The sequence below is a fragment of the Petromyzon marinus genome (assembly GCF_048934315.1).
Source record: "Petromyzon marinus isolate PM22_M1 ecotype Great Lakes invasive population chromosome 67 unlocalized genomic scaffold, UKy_Petmar_22M1.pri1.0 chr67_unloc.6, whole genome shotgun sequence".
NCBI classification, from domain to species: domain Eukaryota; kingdom Metazoa; phylum Chordata; class Hyperoartia; order Petromyzontiformes; family Petromyzontidae; genus Petromyzon; species Petromyzon marinus.
Window position 1 is genome coordinate 914489 of NW_027422596.1, and position 12642 is coordinate 927130.

Sequence of the window (12642 nt, forward strand, 5' to 3'; positions counted from 1 at the left end):
AAGTCTATGAGTCTCTGTGTGAGTCAGGGTCTCTCTGTGTGAGTCTATGAGTCTCTGTGTGAGTCTATGTGTGAGTCTATGCGTCTCTGTGTGAGTTTATGAGTCTCTGTGAGTCTCTGTGTGAGTCTATGAGTCTCTGTGTGAGTCTATGAGTCTTTGTGTGAGTCTCTGCGTGGGTCTGTGTGAGTCTGTGTGAGTCTATGAGTCTCTGTGTGAGTCAGGGTCTCTCTGTGTGAGTCTGTTTGTCTCTGTGTGAGTCTCTGCGTAGGTCTGTGTGAGTCTGTGTGAGTCTATGAGTCTCTGTGTGAGTCAGGGTCTCTCTGTGTGAGTCTATGAGTCTCTGTGTGAGTCTATGTGTGAGTCTATGCGTCTCTGTGTGAGTCTATGAGTCTCTGTGAGTCTCTGTGTGAGTCTATGAGTCTCTGTGTGAGTCTATGAGTCTCTGTGTGAGTCTCTGCGTGGGTCTGTGTGAGTCTGTGTGAGTCTATGAGTCTCTGTGTGAGTCAGGTCTCTCTGTGTGAGTCTGTTTGTCTCTGTGTGAGTCTATGAGTCTCTGCGTGAGTCTATGAGTCTATGAGGCTCTCTGTGTGAGTCTATGAGTCTCTGTGTGAGTCTATGAGTCTCTGTGTGAGTCTATGAGTCTATGAGTCTCTGTGTGAGTATGTGTGAGTCTCTGTGTGAGTCTGTGTGAGTCTCTGTGTGAGTCTATGAGTCTCTGTGTGAGTCTCTGTGTGAGTCTATGAGTCTCTGTGTGAGTATCTGTGTGAGTCTATGAGTCTCTGAGTGAATCTGTGAGTCTCTGTGTGAGTCTATGAGTCTCTGTGTGAATCTGTGAGTCTATGAGTTTCTCTGTGTGAGTCTATGAGTCTCTGTGTGTCTCTGTGTGAGTCTATGAGTCTCTGTGTGAGTCTATGTGTGAGTCTATGCGTCTCTGTGTGAGTCTATGAGTCTCTGTGAGTCTATGAGTCTCTGTGTGAGTCTGTGTGAGTCTGTGTGAGTCTATGAGTCTCTGTGTGAGTTTATGAGTCTCTGTGTGAATCTGTGAGTCTCTGTGTGAATCTGTGAGTCTCTGTGTGAGTCTATGAGTCTCTGTGTGAATCTGTGAGTCTATGAGTCTCTCTGTGTGCGTCTATGAGTCTCTGTGTGAGTCTCTGTGTGAGTCTATCAGTCTCTGTGTGAGTCTATGAGTCTTTGTGAGTCTATGAGTCTCTGTGTGAGTCTGTGTGAGTCTGTGTGAGTCTATGAGCCTCTCTGTGAGTCTATGAGTCTCTGTGTGAGTCTCTGTGTGAGTCTATGAGTCTCTGTGTGAGTCTATGAGTCTCTGTGTGAGTCTCTGTGTGAGTCTATGAGTCTCTGTGAGTCTATAAGTCTCTGTGTGAGTCTGTGTGAGTCTGTGTGAGTCTATGAGTCTCTGTGTGAGTCTCTGTGTGAGTCTATGAGTCTCTGTGTGAATCTGTGAGTCTCTGTGTGAGTCAATGAGTCTCTGTGTGGATCTGTGAGTCTATGAGGCTCTCTGTTTGAGTCTATGAGTCTCCGTATGAGTCTCTGTGTGAGTCTATGAGTCTCTCTGTGAGTCTATGAGTCTCTGTGTAAGTCTCTGTGTGAGTCTATGAGTCTCTGTGAGTCTATGAGTCTCTGTGTGAGTCTGTGTGAGTCTGTGTGAGTCTATGAGTCTCTGTGTGAGTCTCTGTGTGAGTCTATGAGGCTCTGTGTGAATCTGTGAGTCTCTGTGTGATTCAATGAGTCTCTGTGTGAATCTGTGAGTCTATGAGTCTCTCTGTGTGAGTCTATGAGTCTCTGTGTGAGTCTCTGTGTGAGTCTATGCGTCTCTGTGTGAGTCTATGAGTCTATGTGAGTCTCTGTGTGAGTCTATGAGTCTCTGTGTGAGTCTATGAGTCTCTGTGTGGGTCTCTGCGTAGGTCTGTGTGAGTCTGTGTGAGTCTATGAGTCTCTGTGTGAGTCAGGGTCTCTCTGTGTGAGTCTATGAGTCTCTGTGTGAGTCTATGTGTGAGTCTATGCGTCTCTGTGTGAGTCTATGAGTCTCTGTGAGTCTCTGTGTGAGTCTATGAGTCTCTGTGTGAGTCTATGAGTCTCTGTGTGAGTCTCTGCGTGGGTCTGTGTGAGTCTGTGTGAGTCTATGAGTCTCTGTGTGAGTCAGGGTCTCTCTGTGTGAGTCTGTTTGTCTCTGTGTGAGTCTATGAGTCTCTGCGTGAGTCTATGAGTCTATGAGGCTCTCTGTGTGAGTCTATGAGTCTCTGTGTGAGTCTATGAGTCTCTGTGTGAGTCTATGAGTCTATGAGTCTCTGTGTGAGTATGTGTGAGTCTCTGTGTGAGTCTGTGTGAGTCTCTGTGTGAGTCTATGAGTTTCTGTGTGAGTCTCTGTGTGAGTCTATGAGTCTCTGTGTGAGTATCTGTGTGAGTCTATGAGTCTCTGTGTGAATCTGTGAGTCTCTGTGTGAGTCTATGAGTCTCTGTGTGAATCTGTGAGTCTATGAGTCTCTCTGTGTGAGTCTATGAGTCTCTGTGTGTCTCTGTGTGAGTCTATGAGTCTCTGTGTGAGTCTATGTGTGAGTCTATGCGTCTCTGTGTGAGTCTATGAGTCTCTGTGAGTCTATGAGTCTCTGTGTGAGTCTGTGTGAGTCTGTGTGAGTCTATGAGTCTCTGTGTGAGTTTATGAGTCTCTGTGTGAATCTGTGAGTCTCTGTGTGAATCTGTGAGTCTCTGTGTGAGTCTATGAGTCTCTGTGTGAATCTGTGAGTCTATGAGTCTCTCTGTGTGAGTCTATCAGTCTCTGTGTGAGTCTATGAGTCTCTGTGAGTCTATGAGTCTCTGTGTAAGTCTGTGTGAGTCTGTGTGAGTCTATGAGTCTCTCTGTGAGTCTATGAGTCTCTGTGTGAGTCTCTGTGTGAGTCTATGAGTCTCTGTGTGAGTCTATGAGTCTCTGTGTGAGTCTCTGTGTGAGTCTATGAGTCTCTGTGAGTCTATGAGTCTCTGTGTAAGTCTGTGGTGAGTCTGTGTGAGTCTATGAGCCTCTCTGTGAGTCTATGAGTCTCTGTGTGAGTCTCTGTGTGAGTCTATGAGTCTCTGTGTGAGTCTATGAGTCTCTGTGTGAGTCTCTGTGTGAGTCTATGAGTCTCTGTGAGTATATAAGTCTCTGTGTGAGTCTGTGTGAGTCTGTGTGAGTCTATGAGTCTCTGTGTGAGTCTCTGTGTGAATCTATGAGTCTCTGTGTGAGTCTATGCGTCTCTGTGTGAGTCTGTGTGAGTCTATGAGTCTCTGTCTGAGTCTATGAGTCTCTGTGTGAGTGTCTGTGTGAGTCTATGAGTCTCTGTGTGAGTCTATGAGTCTCTGTGTGAGTCTATGAGTCTCTGTGTGAGTCTATGAGTCTCTGTGTGAGTCTCTCTGTGAGTCTATGAGTCTCTGTGTGAGTCTCTCTGTGAGTCTATGAGTCTCTGTGTGAGTCGAGGAAGACGCTCTGCACATCACCGGCACGTGTGTGTGTGTGTGGTACGCGGCGTGCTCCAGGCGGAGCCGCGCCTCGAGCTGGCAACAATGGAAGCATCACAGAGAGCGGCTGTCAGTGTCACCTTGCAGGAGACAGAGTGGAGACAGAGTGGAGACAGAGTGGAGACAGAGTGGAGAGATTAGAGACAGAGTGGAGACAGAGTGGAGACAGAGTGGAGAGATTAGAGACAGAGTGGAGAGATTAGAGACAGAGTGGAGACAGAGTGGAGACAGAGTGGAGAGATTAGAGACAGAGTGGAGAGATTAGAGACAGAGTGGAGACAGAGTGGAGAGATTAGAGACAGAGTGGTGACAGAGTGGAGACAGAGTGGAGACAGAGTGGAGAGATTAGAGACAGAGTGGAGACAGAGTGGAGACAGAGTGGAGAGATTAGAGACAGAGTGGAGAGATTATAGACAGAGTGGAGACAGAGTGGAGACAGAGTGGAGAGATTAGAGACAGAGTGGAGAGATTAGAGACAGAGTGGAGACAGAGTGGAGAGAGTGGAGACAGAGTGGAGACAGAGTGGAGAGAGAGTGGAGACAGAGTGGAGACAGAGTGGAAAGATTAGAGACAGAGTGGAGACAGAGTGGAGACAGAGTGGAGAGATTAGAGACAGAGTGGAGAGATTAGAGACAGAGTGGAGACAGAGTGGAGATATTAGAGACAGAGTGGAGACAGAGTGGAGAGAGTGGAGACAGAGTGGAGACAGAGTGGAGATAGATTAGAGACAGAGTGGAGACAGAGTGGAGACAGAGTGGAGAAATTAGAGATAGAGTGGAGAGAGTGGAGACAGAGTGGAGACAGAGGGAGACAGAGTGGAGACAGAGTGGAGACAGAGTGGAGACAGAGGGAGACAGAGTGGAGACAGAGTGGAGAGAGTGGAGACAGAGTGGTGACAGAGTGGAGACAGAGTGGAGACAGAGTGGTGACAGAGTGGAGACAGAGTGGAGACAGAGTGGAGACAGAGTGGAGAGATTAGAGACAGAGTGGAGAGATTAGAGACAGAGTGGAGAGAGTGGAGACAGAGTGGAGAGAGTAGAGACAGAGTGGAGACAGAGTGGACAGAGTGGAGACAGAGTGGAGAGAGTGGAGACAGAGTGGAGAGAGTGGAGAGATTAGAGACAGATTGGAGACAGAGTGGAGAGATTAGAGACAGAGTGGAGACAGAGTGGAGAGATTAGAGACAGAGTGGAGACAGAGTGGAGACAGAGTGGAGAGATTAGAGACAGAGTGGAGAGAGTGGAGACAGAGTGGAGACAGAGTGGAGACAGAGTGGAAATATTAGAGACAGAGTGGAGACAGAGTGGAGAGAGATTAGAGACAGAGTGGAGACAGAGTGGAGAGATTAGAGACAGAGTGGAGACAGAGTGGAGACAGAGTGGTGACAGAGTGGAGACAGAGTGGAGACAGAGTGGAGAGATTAGAGACAGAGTGGAGACAGAGTGGAGACAGAGTGGAGAGATTAGAGACAGAGTGGAGAGATTAGAGACAGAGTGGAGACAGAGTGGAGACAGAGTGGAGATATTAGAGACAGAGTGGAGACAGAGTGGAGAGAGTGGAGACAGAGTGGAGACAGAGTGGAGAGAGAGTGGAGACAGAGTGGAGACAGAGTGGAGAGATTAGAGACAGAGTGGAGACAGAGTGGAGACAGAGTGGAGAGATTAGAGACAGAGTGGAGAGATTAGAGACAGAGTGGAGACAGAGTGGAGACAGAGTGGAGATATTAGAGACAGAGTGGAGACAGAGTGGAGACAGAGTGGAGACAGAGTGGAGATATTAGAGACAGAGTGGAGACAGAGTGGAGACAGAGTGGAGATATTAGAGACAGAGTGGAGACAGAGTGGAGACAGAGTGGAGACAGAGTGGAGAGATTAGAGACAGAGTGGAGACAGAGTGGAGAGAGTGGAGACAGAGTGGAGACAGAGTGGAGACAGAGTGGAGAGATTAGAGACAGAGTGGAGACAGAGTGGAGACAGAGTGGAGACAGAGTGGAGAGAGATTAGAGACAGAGTGGAGACAGAGTGGAGACAGAGTGGAGAGATTAGAGATAGAGTGGAGACAGAGTGGAGAGAGATTAGAGACAGAGTGGAGACAGAGTGGAGACAGAGTGGAGAGATTAGAGATAGAGTGGAGAGAGTGGAGACAGAGTGGAGACAGAGGGAGACAGAGTGGAGACAGAGTGGAGAGATTAGAGACAGAGTGGAGAGATTAGAGACAGAGTGGAGAGAGTGGAGACAGAGTGGAGAGAGTAGAGACAGAGTGGAGACAGAGTGGAGAGAGTGGAGACAGAGTGGAGAGAGTGGAGACAGAGTGGAGAGAGTGGAGAGATTAGAGACAGATTGGAGACAGAGTGGAGAGAGTGGAGACAGAGTGGAGACAGAGTGGAGAGAGTGGAGACAGAGTGGAGAGATTAGAGACAGAGTGGAGACAGAGTGGAGAGATTAGAGACAGAGTGGAGACAGAGTGGAGACAGAGTGGAGAGATTAGAGACAGAGTGGAGACAGAGTGGAGACAGAGTGGAGAGATTAGAGACAGAGTGGAGACAGAGTGGAGAGAGTGGAGACAGAGTGGAGACAGAGTGGAGACAGAGTGGAGACAGAGTGGAGAGAGTGGAGAGATTAGAGACAGAGTAGAGACAGAGTGGAGACAGAGTGGAGAGAGTGGAGACAGAGTGGAGACAGAGTGGAGACAGATTGGAGACAGAGTGGAGAGAGTCAGAGTGTAGAGAGAGAGAGAGATTGGAGAGAGAGATGTTCGAATCGACGGTTCTAACCGGCTGGGCCGCCCTGGTTAATATCGTGGCTTCGGGCAGTGGCTCACCTGGTGAGTTTGAATCTGGTGAGGATGATGGCTCACCTGGTGAGTTTGAATCTGGTGAGGATGGTGACTCACCAGATGAGTTTTAATCTGGTGAGGATGATGGCTCACCTGGTGAGTTTGAATCTGGTGAGGATGGTGGCTCACCTGGTGAGTTTGAATCTGGTGAGGATGGTGGCTCACCTGGTGAGTTTGAATCTGGTGAGGACTGTGACTCACCTGGTGAGTTTGAATCTGGTGAGGATGATGGCTCACCTGGTGAGTTTGAATCTGGTGAGGATGGTGGCCCACCTGGTGAATTTGAATCTGGTGAGGATGGTGGCTCACCTGGTGAGTTTGAATCTGTTGAGGACTGTGGCTCACCTGCTGAGTTTGAATCTGGTGAGGATGATGGCTCATATGGTGAGTTTGAATCTGATGAGGATGGTGGCTCACCTGGTGAGTTTGAATCTGGTGAGGATGGTGGCTCACCTGGTGAGTTTGAATCTGGTAAGGTCAGTGGCTCACCTGGTGAGTTTGATTCTGGTGAGGACTGTGACTCACCTGGTGAGTTTGAATCTGGTAAGGACGGTGGCTCACCTGGTGAGCTTCTGCAGTTTGAATCTCATGAAGATGGCAGGACCCTTGTTGAAGTTCATGCCCAGGTAGAAGAAAGTGGGGTCCTTTTGGTCACTGACCGGAGCGCACGTATGGATGGGCTGATCAAGGAAATCAAACACCATGACAATCAATAATAATAACAACAACGACAAAATACAGGGGACTCCTCTGCTTTCGAACGTCCGACTTATGAACATTCAGAGATATGAACAAACCCTGGTCCCGTATGGTCCAGTGGAAGCCTGTTGGGACCGCGAGTTGTAAATTAAAAAAACGGTGGTCGTGGCATCTACATCTGAAGAACGTGAAGAACCAGTGGCATCTACATCTGCAGAACAAGTGACATCTAAATCTGCAGAACGTGAAGAACCAGTGGCATCTACATCCGCAGAATGTGAAGAACCAATGACGTCTACGTCTACAAAACGTGAAGAACCAGTGGCATCTACATCTGCAGAACGTGAAGAACCAGTGGCATCTACATGTGCAGAATGTGAAGAACCAGTGGCATCTACATCTACAGAACGTGAAGAACCAGTGACATCTACATCTCCAGAACGTGAAGAACCAGTGGCATCTACATCTGCAGAATGTGGAGAACCAGTGGCATCTACATCTGCAGAACGTTAAGAACCAGTGGCATCTACAGAACGTGAAGAACCAGTGGCATCTACATCTGCAAAATGTGAAGAACCAGTGGCATCTACATCTACATAACTTGAAGAACCAGTGGCATCTACATCTGCAGAACGTGAAGAACCAGTGGCATCTACATCTGCAGAACGTGAAGAACCAGCGGCATCTACATCTGCAGAACGTGAAGAACCAGTGGCATCTACATGTGCAGAATGTGAAGAACCAGTGGCATCTACATCTGCAGACCGTGAAGAACCAGTGGCATCTACATCTACAGAACGTGAAGAACCAGTGGCATCTACATCTGCAGAACGTGAAGAACCAGTGGCATCTACATCTGCAGAATATGGGGAACCAGTGGCATCTACATCTGCAGAACGTAAAGAACCAGTGGCATCTACATCTGCAGAACGTGAAGAACCAGTGGCATCTACATCTACAGAACGTAAAGAACCAGTGGCATCTACATCTACAAAACGTGAAGAACCAGTGGCATCTACATCTGCAGAATGTGAAGAACCAGTGGCATCTACATCTACAGAACTTGAAGAACCAGTGGCATCTACATCTACAGAACGTAAAGAACCAGTGGCATCTACATCTGCAGAACGTGAAGAACCAGTGGCATCTACATCTACAGAACGTAAAGAACCAGTGGCATCTACATCTGCAGAAGGTGAAAAACAAGTGGCATCTGCAGTCTATGAGTCTCTGCGTGAGTCTATGGGTCTTTGCGTAAGCCTATGGGTCTCTGTGTGAGTATATGAGTCTGTGTGAATCTGTATGAGTCTGTGTGAGTCTATGAGTCTCTGTGCGAGTCTGTGGGTCTCTGTGTCAGTCTATGGGTCACTGTGCACATCTGTGGGTCTTTGTGCGAGTCTATATGTCTCTGTGTGAGTCTATGGGTCTCTCTGTGAGTCTGTGTGAGTCAGTGTCTCTCTGTGTGAGTCTACGAGTCTCTGTGTGAGTCTACGAGTCTCTCTGTGTGAGTCTACGAGTCTCTCTGTGTGTGACTCTATGGGTCTCTGTGTGAGTCTATGAGTCGCTGTGTGAGCCTACGAGTCTCTCTGTATGAGTCTATGAGACTCTGTGTGAGCCTATGAGTCTCTGTGTGAGTCTATGCGTCTCTGTGTGAGTCTACGAGTCTCTGTGTGAGTCTACGAGTCTCTGTGTGAGTCTACAAGCCTCTCTGTGTGTGAGTCTATGGGTCTCTGTGTGAGTCTACGAGACTCTGTGTGAGTCTACGAGTCTCTGTGTTAGTCTACGAGTCTCTCTGTGTGTGAGTCTATGGGTCTCTGTGTGAGTCTATGGGTCTCTGTGTTAGTCTACGAGTCTCTGTGTGAGTCTACGAGTCTCTCTGTGTGAGTCTACGAGTCTCTGTGTGAGTCTATGGGTCTCTGTGTTAGTCTACGAGGCGCTCTGTGTGTGAGTATATGAGTCTCTGTGTGAGTCTACGAGTCTCTGTGTGAGTCTATGGGTCTCTGTGTTAGTCTACGAGGCTCTCTGTGTGTGAGTCTATACGTCTCTGTGTGAGTCTACGAGTCTCTGTGTGAGTCTCTGTGTGAGTCTACGGGTCTCTGTGTGAGTCTATGAGTCTCTGTGTGAGTCTACGAGTCTCTGTGTGAGTCTCTGTGTGAGTCTACGAGTCTCTGTGTGAGTCTCTGTGTGAGTCTATGGGTCTCTGTGTGAGTCTACGAGTCTCTGTCTGAGTCTACGAGTCTCTGTGTGTGAGTCTACAAGTCTCTGTGTGAGTCTCTGTGTGAGTCTACGAGTCTCTCTGTGTGTGAGTCTACGAGTCTCTGTGTGAGTCTCTGTGTTAGTCTACGAGTCTCTCTGTGTGTGAGTCTCTGTGTGAGTCTACGAGTCTCTTTGTGTGTGAGTCTCTGTGTTAGTCTATGAGTCTCTCTGTGTGAGTCTACGGGTCTCTCTGTGTGAGTCTCTGTGTGAGTCTACGAGTCTCTCTGTGTGAGGCTACGAGTCTCTCTGTGTGAGTCTACGAGTCTCTGTGTGAGTCTATGGGTCTCTGTGTTAGTCTACGAGACTCTCTGTGCGTGAGTCTATGAGTCTCTGTGTGAGTGTACGAGTCTCTGTGTGAGTCTCTGTGTGAGTCTCTGTGTGAGTCTACGGGTCTCTGTGTGAGTCTATGAGTCTCTGTGTGAGTCTACGAGTCTCTGTGTGAGTCTCTGTGTGAGTCTACGAGTCTCTGTGTGAGTCTCTGTGTGAGTCTATGGGTCTCTGTGTGAGTCTACGAGTCTCTGTGTGAGTCTACGAGTCTCTGTGTGTGAGTCTACGAGTCTCTGTGTGAGTCTCTGTGTGAGTCTACGAGTCTCTCTGTGTGTGAGTCTACGAGTCTTTGTTTGAGTCTCTGTGTTAGTCTACGAGTCTCTCTGTGTGTGAGTCTCTGTGTGAGTCTACGAGTCTCTTTGTGTGTGAGTCTCTGTGATAGTCTATGAGTCTCTCTGTGTGAGTCTACGGGTCTCTCTGTGTGAGTCTCTGTGTGAGTCTACGAGTCTCTCTGTGTGAGTCTATGAGTCTCTCTGTGTGAGTCTACGAGTCTCTGTGTGAGTCTACGAGTCTCTCTCTGTGTGAGTCTACGAGTCTCTGTGTTAGTCTATGAGTCTCTCTGTGAGTCTGTGTGAGCCAGTGTCTCTCTGTGTTAGTCTACGAGTCTCTGTGTGAGTCTACGCGGCTCTGTTTGAGTCTACGAGTCTCTGTGTTAGTCTACGAGTCTCTCTGTGTGAGTCTATGAGTCTCTGTGTGAGTCTATGTGTCTCTGTGTGAGTCTACGAGTCTCTGTGTGAGTCTCTGTGTGAGTCTATGAGTCTCTGTGTTAGTCTACGAGGCTCTCTGTGTGTGAGTCTATGGGTCTCTGTGTGTTAGTCTACGAGTCTCTGTGTTAGTCTACGAGTCTCTGTGTTAGTCTACGAGGCTCTCTGTGTGTGAGTCTACGAGTCTCTCTGTGTGAGTCTATGGGTCTCTTTATGAGTCTACGAAGCTCTCTGTGTGAGTCTACGAGTCTCTGTGTTAGCCTACGAGGCTCTCTGTGTTAGTCTATGAGTCTCTCTGTGTGAGTCTCTGTGTTAGTCTACGAGTCTCTGTGTGAGTCTATGGGTCTCTGTGTTAGTCTACGAGTCTCTCTGTGTTAGTCTACGAGTCTCTGTGTTAGTCTATGGGTCTCTGTGTTAGTCTACGAGTCTCTGTGTTAGTCTACGAGGCTCTCCGTGTGAGTCTACGAGTCTCTGTGTTAGTCTACGAGTTTCTGTGTGAGTCTACGAGTCTCTCTCTGTGTGTGAGTCTACGAGTCTCTCTGTGTTAGTCTACGGGTCTCTCTGTGTGAGTCTACGAGTCTCTCTGTGTTAGTCTACGAGTCTCTCTCTGTGTGAGTCTACGAGTCTCTGTATGAGTCTACGAGTCTCTGTGTGAGTCTACGGGTCTCTGTGTGAGTCTATGGGTCTCTGTGTTAGTCTATGAATCCCTCTGTGTGTGAGTCTATGAGTCTCTGTGTGAGTCTACGAGTCTCTGTGTGAGTCTCTGTGTGAGTCTACGGGTCTCTGTGTGAGTCTATGAGTCTCTGTGTGAGTCTACGAGTCTCTGTGTGAGTCTCTGTGTGAGTCTACGAGTCTCTGTGTGAGTCTCTGTGTGAGTCTATGGGTCTCTGTGTGAGTCTACGAGTCTCTGTCTGAGTCTACGAGTCTCTGTGTGTGAGTCTACGAGTCTCTGTGTGAGTCTCTGTGTGAGTCTACGAGTCTCTCTGTGTGTGAGTCTACGAGTCTATGTGTGAGTCTCTGTGTTAGTCTACGAGTCTCTCTGTGTGTGAGTCTCTGTGTGAGTCTACGAGTCTCTTTGTGTGTGAGTCTCTGTGTTAGTCTATGAGTCTCTCTGTGTGAGTCTACGGGTCTCTCTGTGTGAGTCTCTGTGTGAGTCTACGAGTCTCTCTGTGTGAGTCGACGAGTCTCTCTGTGTGAGTCTATGAGTCTCTATGTGAGTCTACGAGTCTCTGTGTGAGTCTCTGTGTGAGTCTACGAGTCTCTGTGTGAGTCTCTGTGTGAGTCTATGGGTCTCTGTGTGAGTCTACGAGTCTCTGTGTGAGTCTACGAGTCTCTGTGTGTGAGTCTACGAGTCTCTGTGTGAGTCTCTGTGTGAGTCTACGAGTCTCTCTGTGTGTGAGTCTACGAGTCTCTGTGTGAGTCTCTGTGTTAGTCTCCGAGTCTCTCTGTGTGTGAGTCTCTGTGTGAGTCTACGAGTCTCTTTGTGTGTGAGTCTCTGTGTTAGTCTATGAGTCTCTCTGTGTGAGTCTACGGGGTCCCTCTGTGTGAGTCTCTGTGTGAGTCTACGAGTCTCTCTGTGTGAGTCTACGAGTCTCTCTGTGTGAGTCTACGAGTCTCTGTGTGAGTCTATGGGTCTCTGTGTTAGTCTACGAGGCTCTCTGTGTGTTAGTCTATGAGTCTCTGTGTGAGTCTACGAGTCTCTGTGTGAGTCACTGTGTGAGTCTACGGGTCTCTGTGTGAGTCTATGAGTCTCTGTGTGAGTCTACGAGTCTCTGTGTGAGTCTCTGTGTGAGTCTACGAGTCTCTGTGTGAGTCTCTGTGTGAGTCTATGGGTCTCTGTGTGAGTCTACGAGTCTCTGTGTGAGTCTACGAGTGTCTGTGTGTGAGTCTACGAGTCTCTGTGTGAGTCTCTGTGTGAGTCCACGAGTCTCTCTGTGTGTGAGTCTACGAGTCTCTGTGTGAGTCTCTGTGTTAGTCTACGAGTCTCTCTGTGTGTGAGTCTCTGTGTGAGTCTACGAGTCTCTTTGTGTGTGAGTCTCTGTGTTAGTCTATGAGTCTCTCTGTGTGAGTCTACGGGTCTCTCTGTGTGAGTCTCTGTGTGAGTCTACGAGTCTCTCTCTGTGTGAGTCTACGAGTCTCTGTGTTAGTCTATGATGCTCTCTGTGAGTCTGTGTGAGCCAGTGTCTCTCTGTGTTAGTCTACGAGTCTCTGTGTGAGTCTACGAGTCTCTGTTTGAGTCTACGAGTCTCTGTGTTAGTCTACGAGTCTCTCTGTGTGAGTCTATGAGTCTCTGTGTGAGTCTATGTGTCTCTGT

At 48.4% G+C, this 12642-nt stretch overlaps 1 protein-coding gene across 1 annotated transcript in view; it reads right to left on the reverse strand.

Annotated features, from left to right (window-relative positions):
- Positions 1 to 12642, reverse strand: part of LOC116957929 (vitamin K-dependent protein S-like) — a 122807-nt gene that overhangs the window by 81977 nt on the left and 28188 nt on the right. The window contains exon 7 of the mRNA XM_076058056.1: positions 6904 to 7022. Within this exon, the coding sequence (XP_075914171.1) occupies positions 6904 to 7022 (119 nt within the window). The remainder of the gene's footprint in view (positions 1 to 6903; positions 7023 to 12642) is intronic.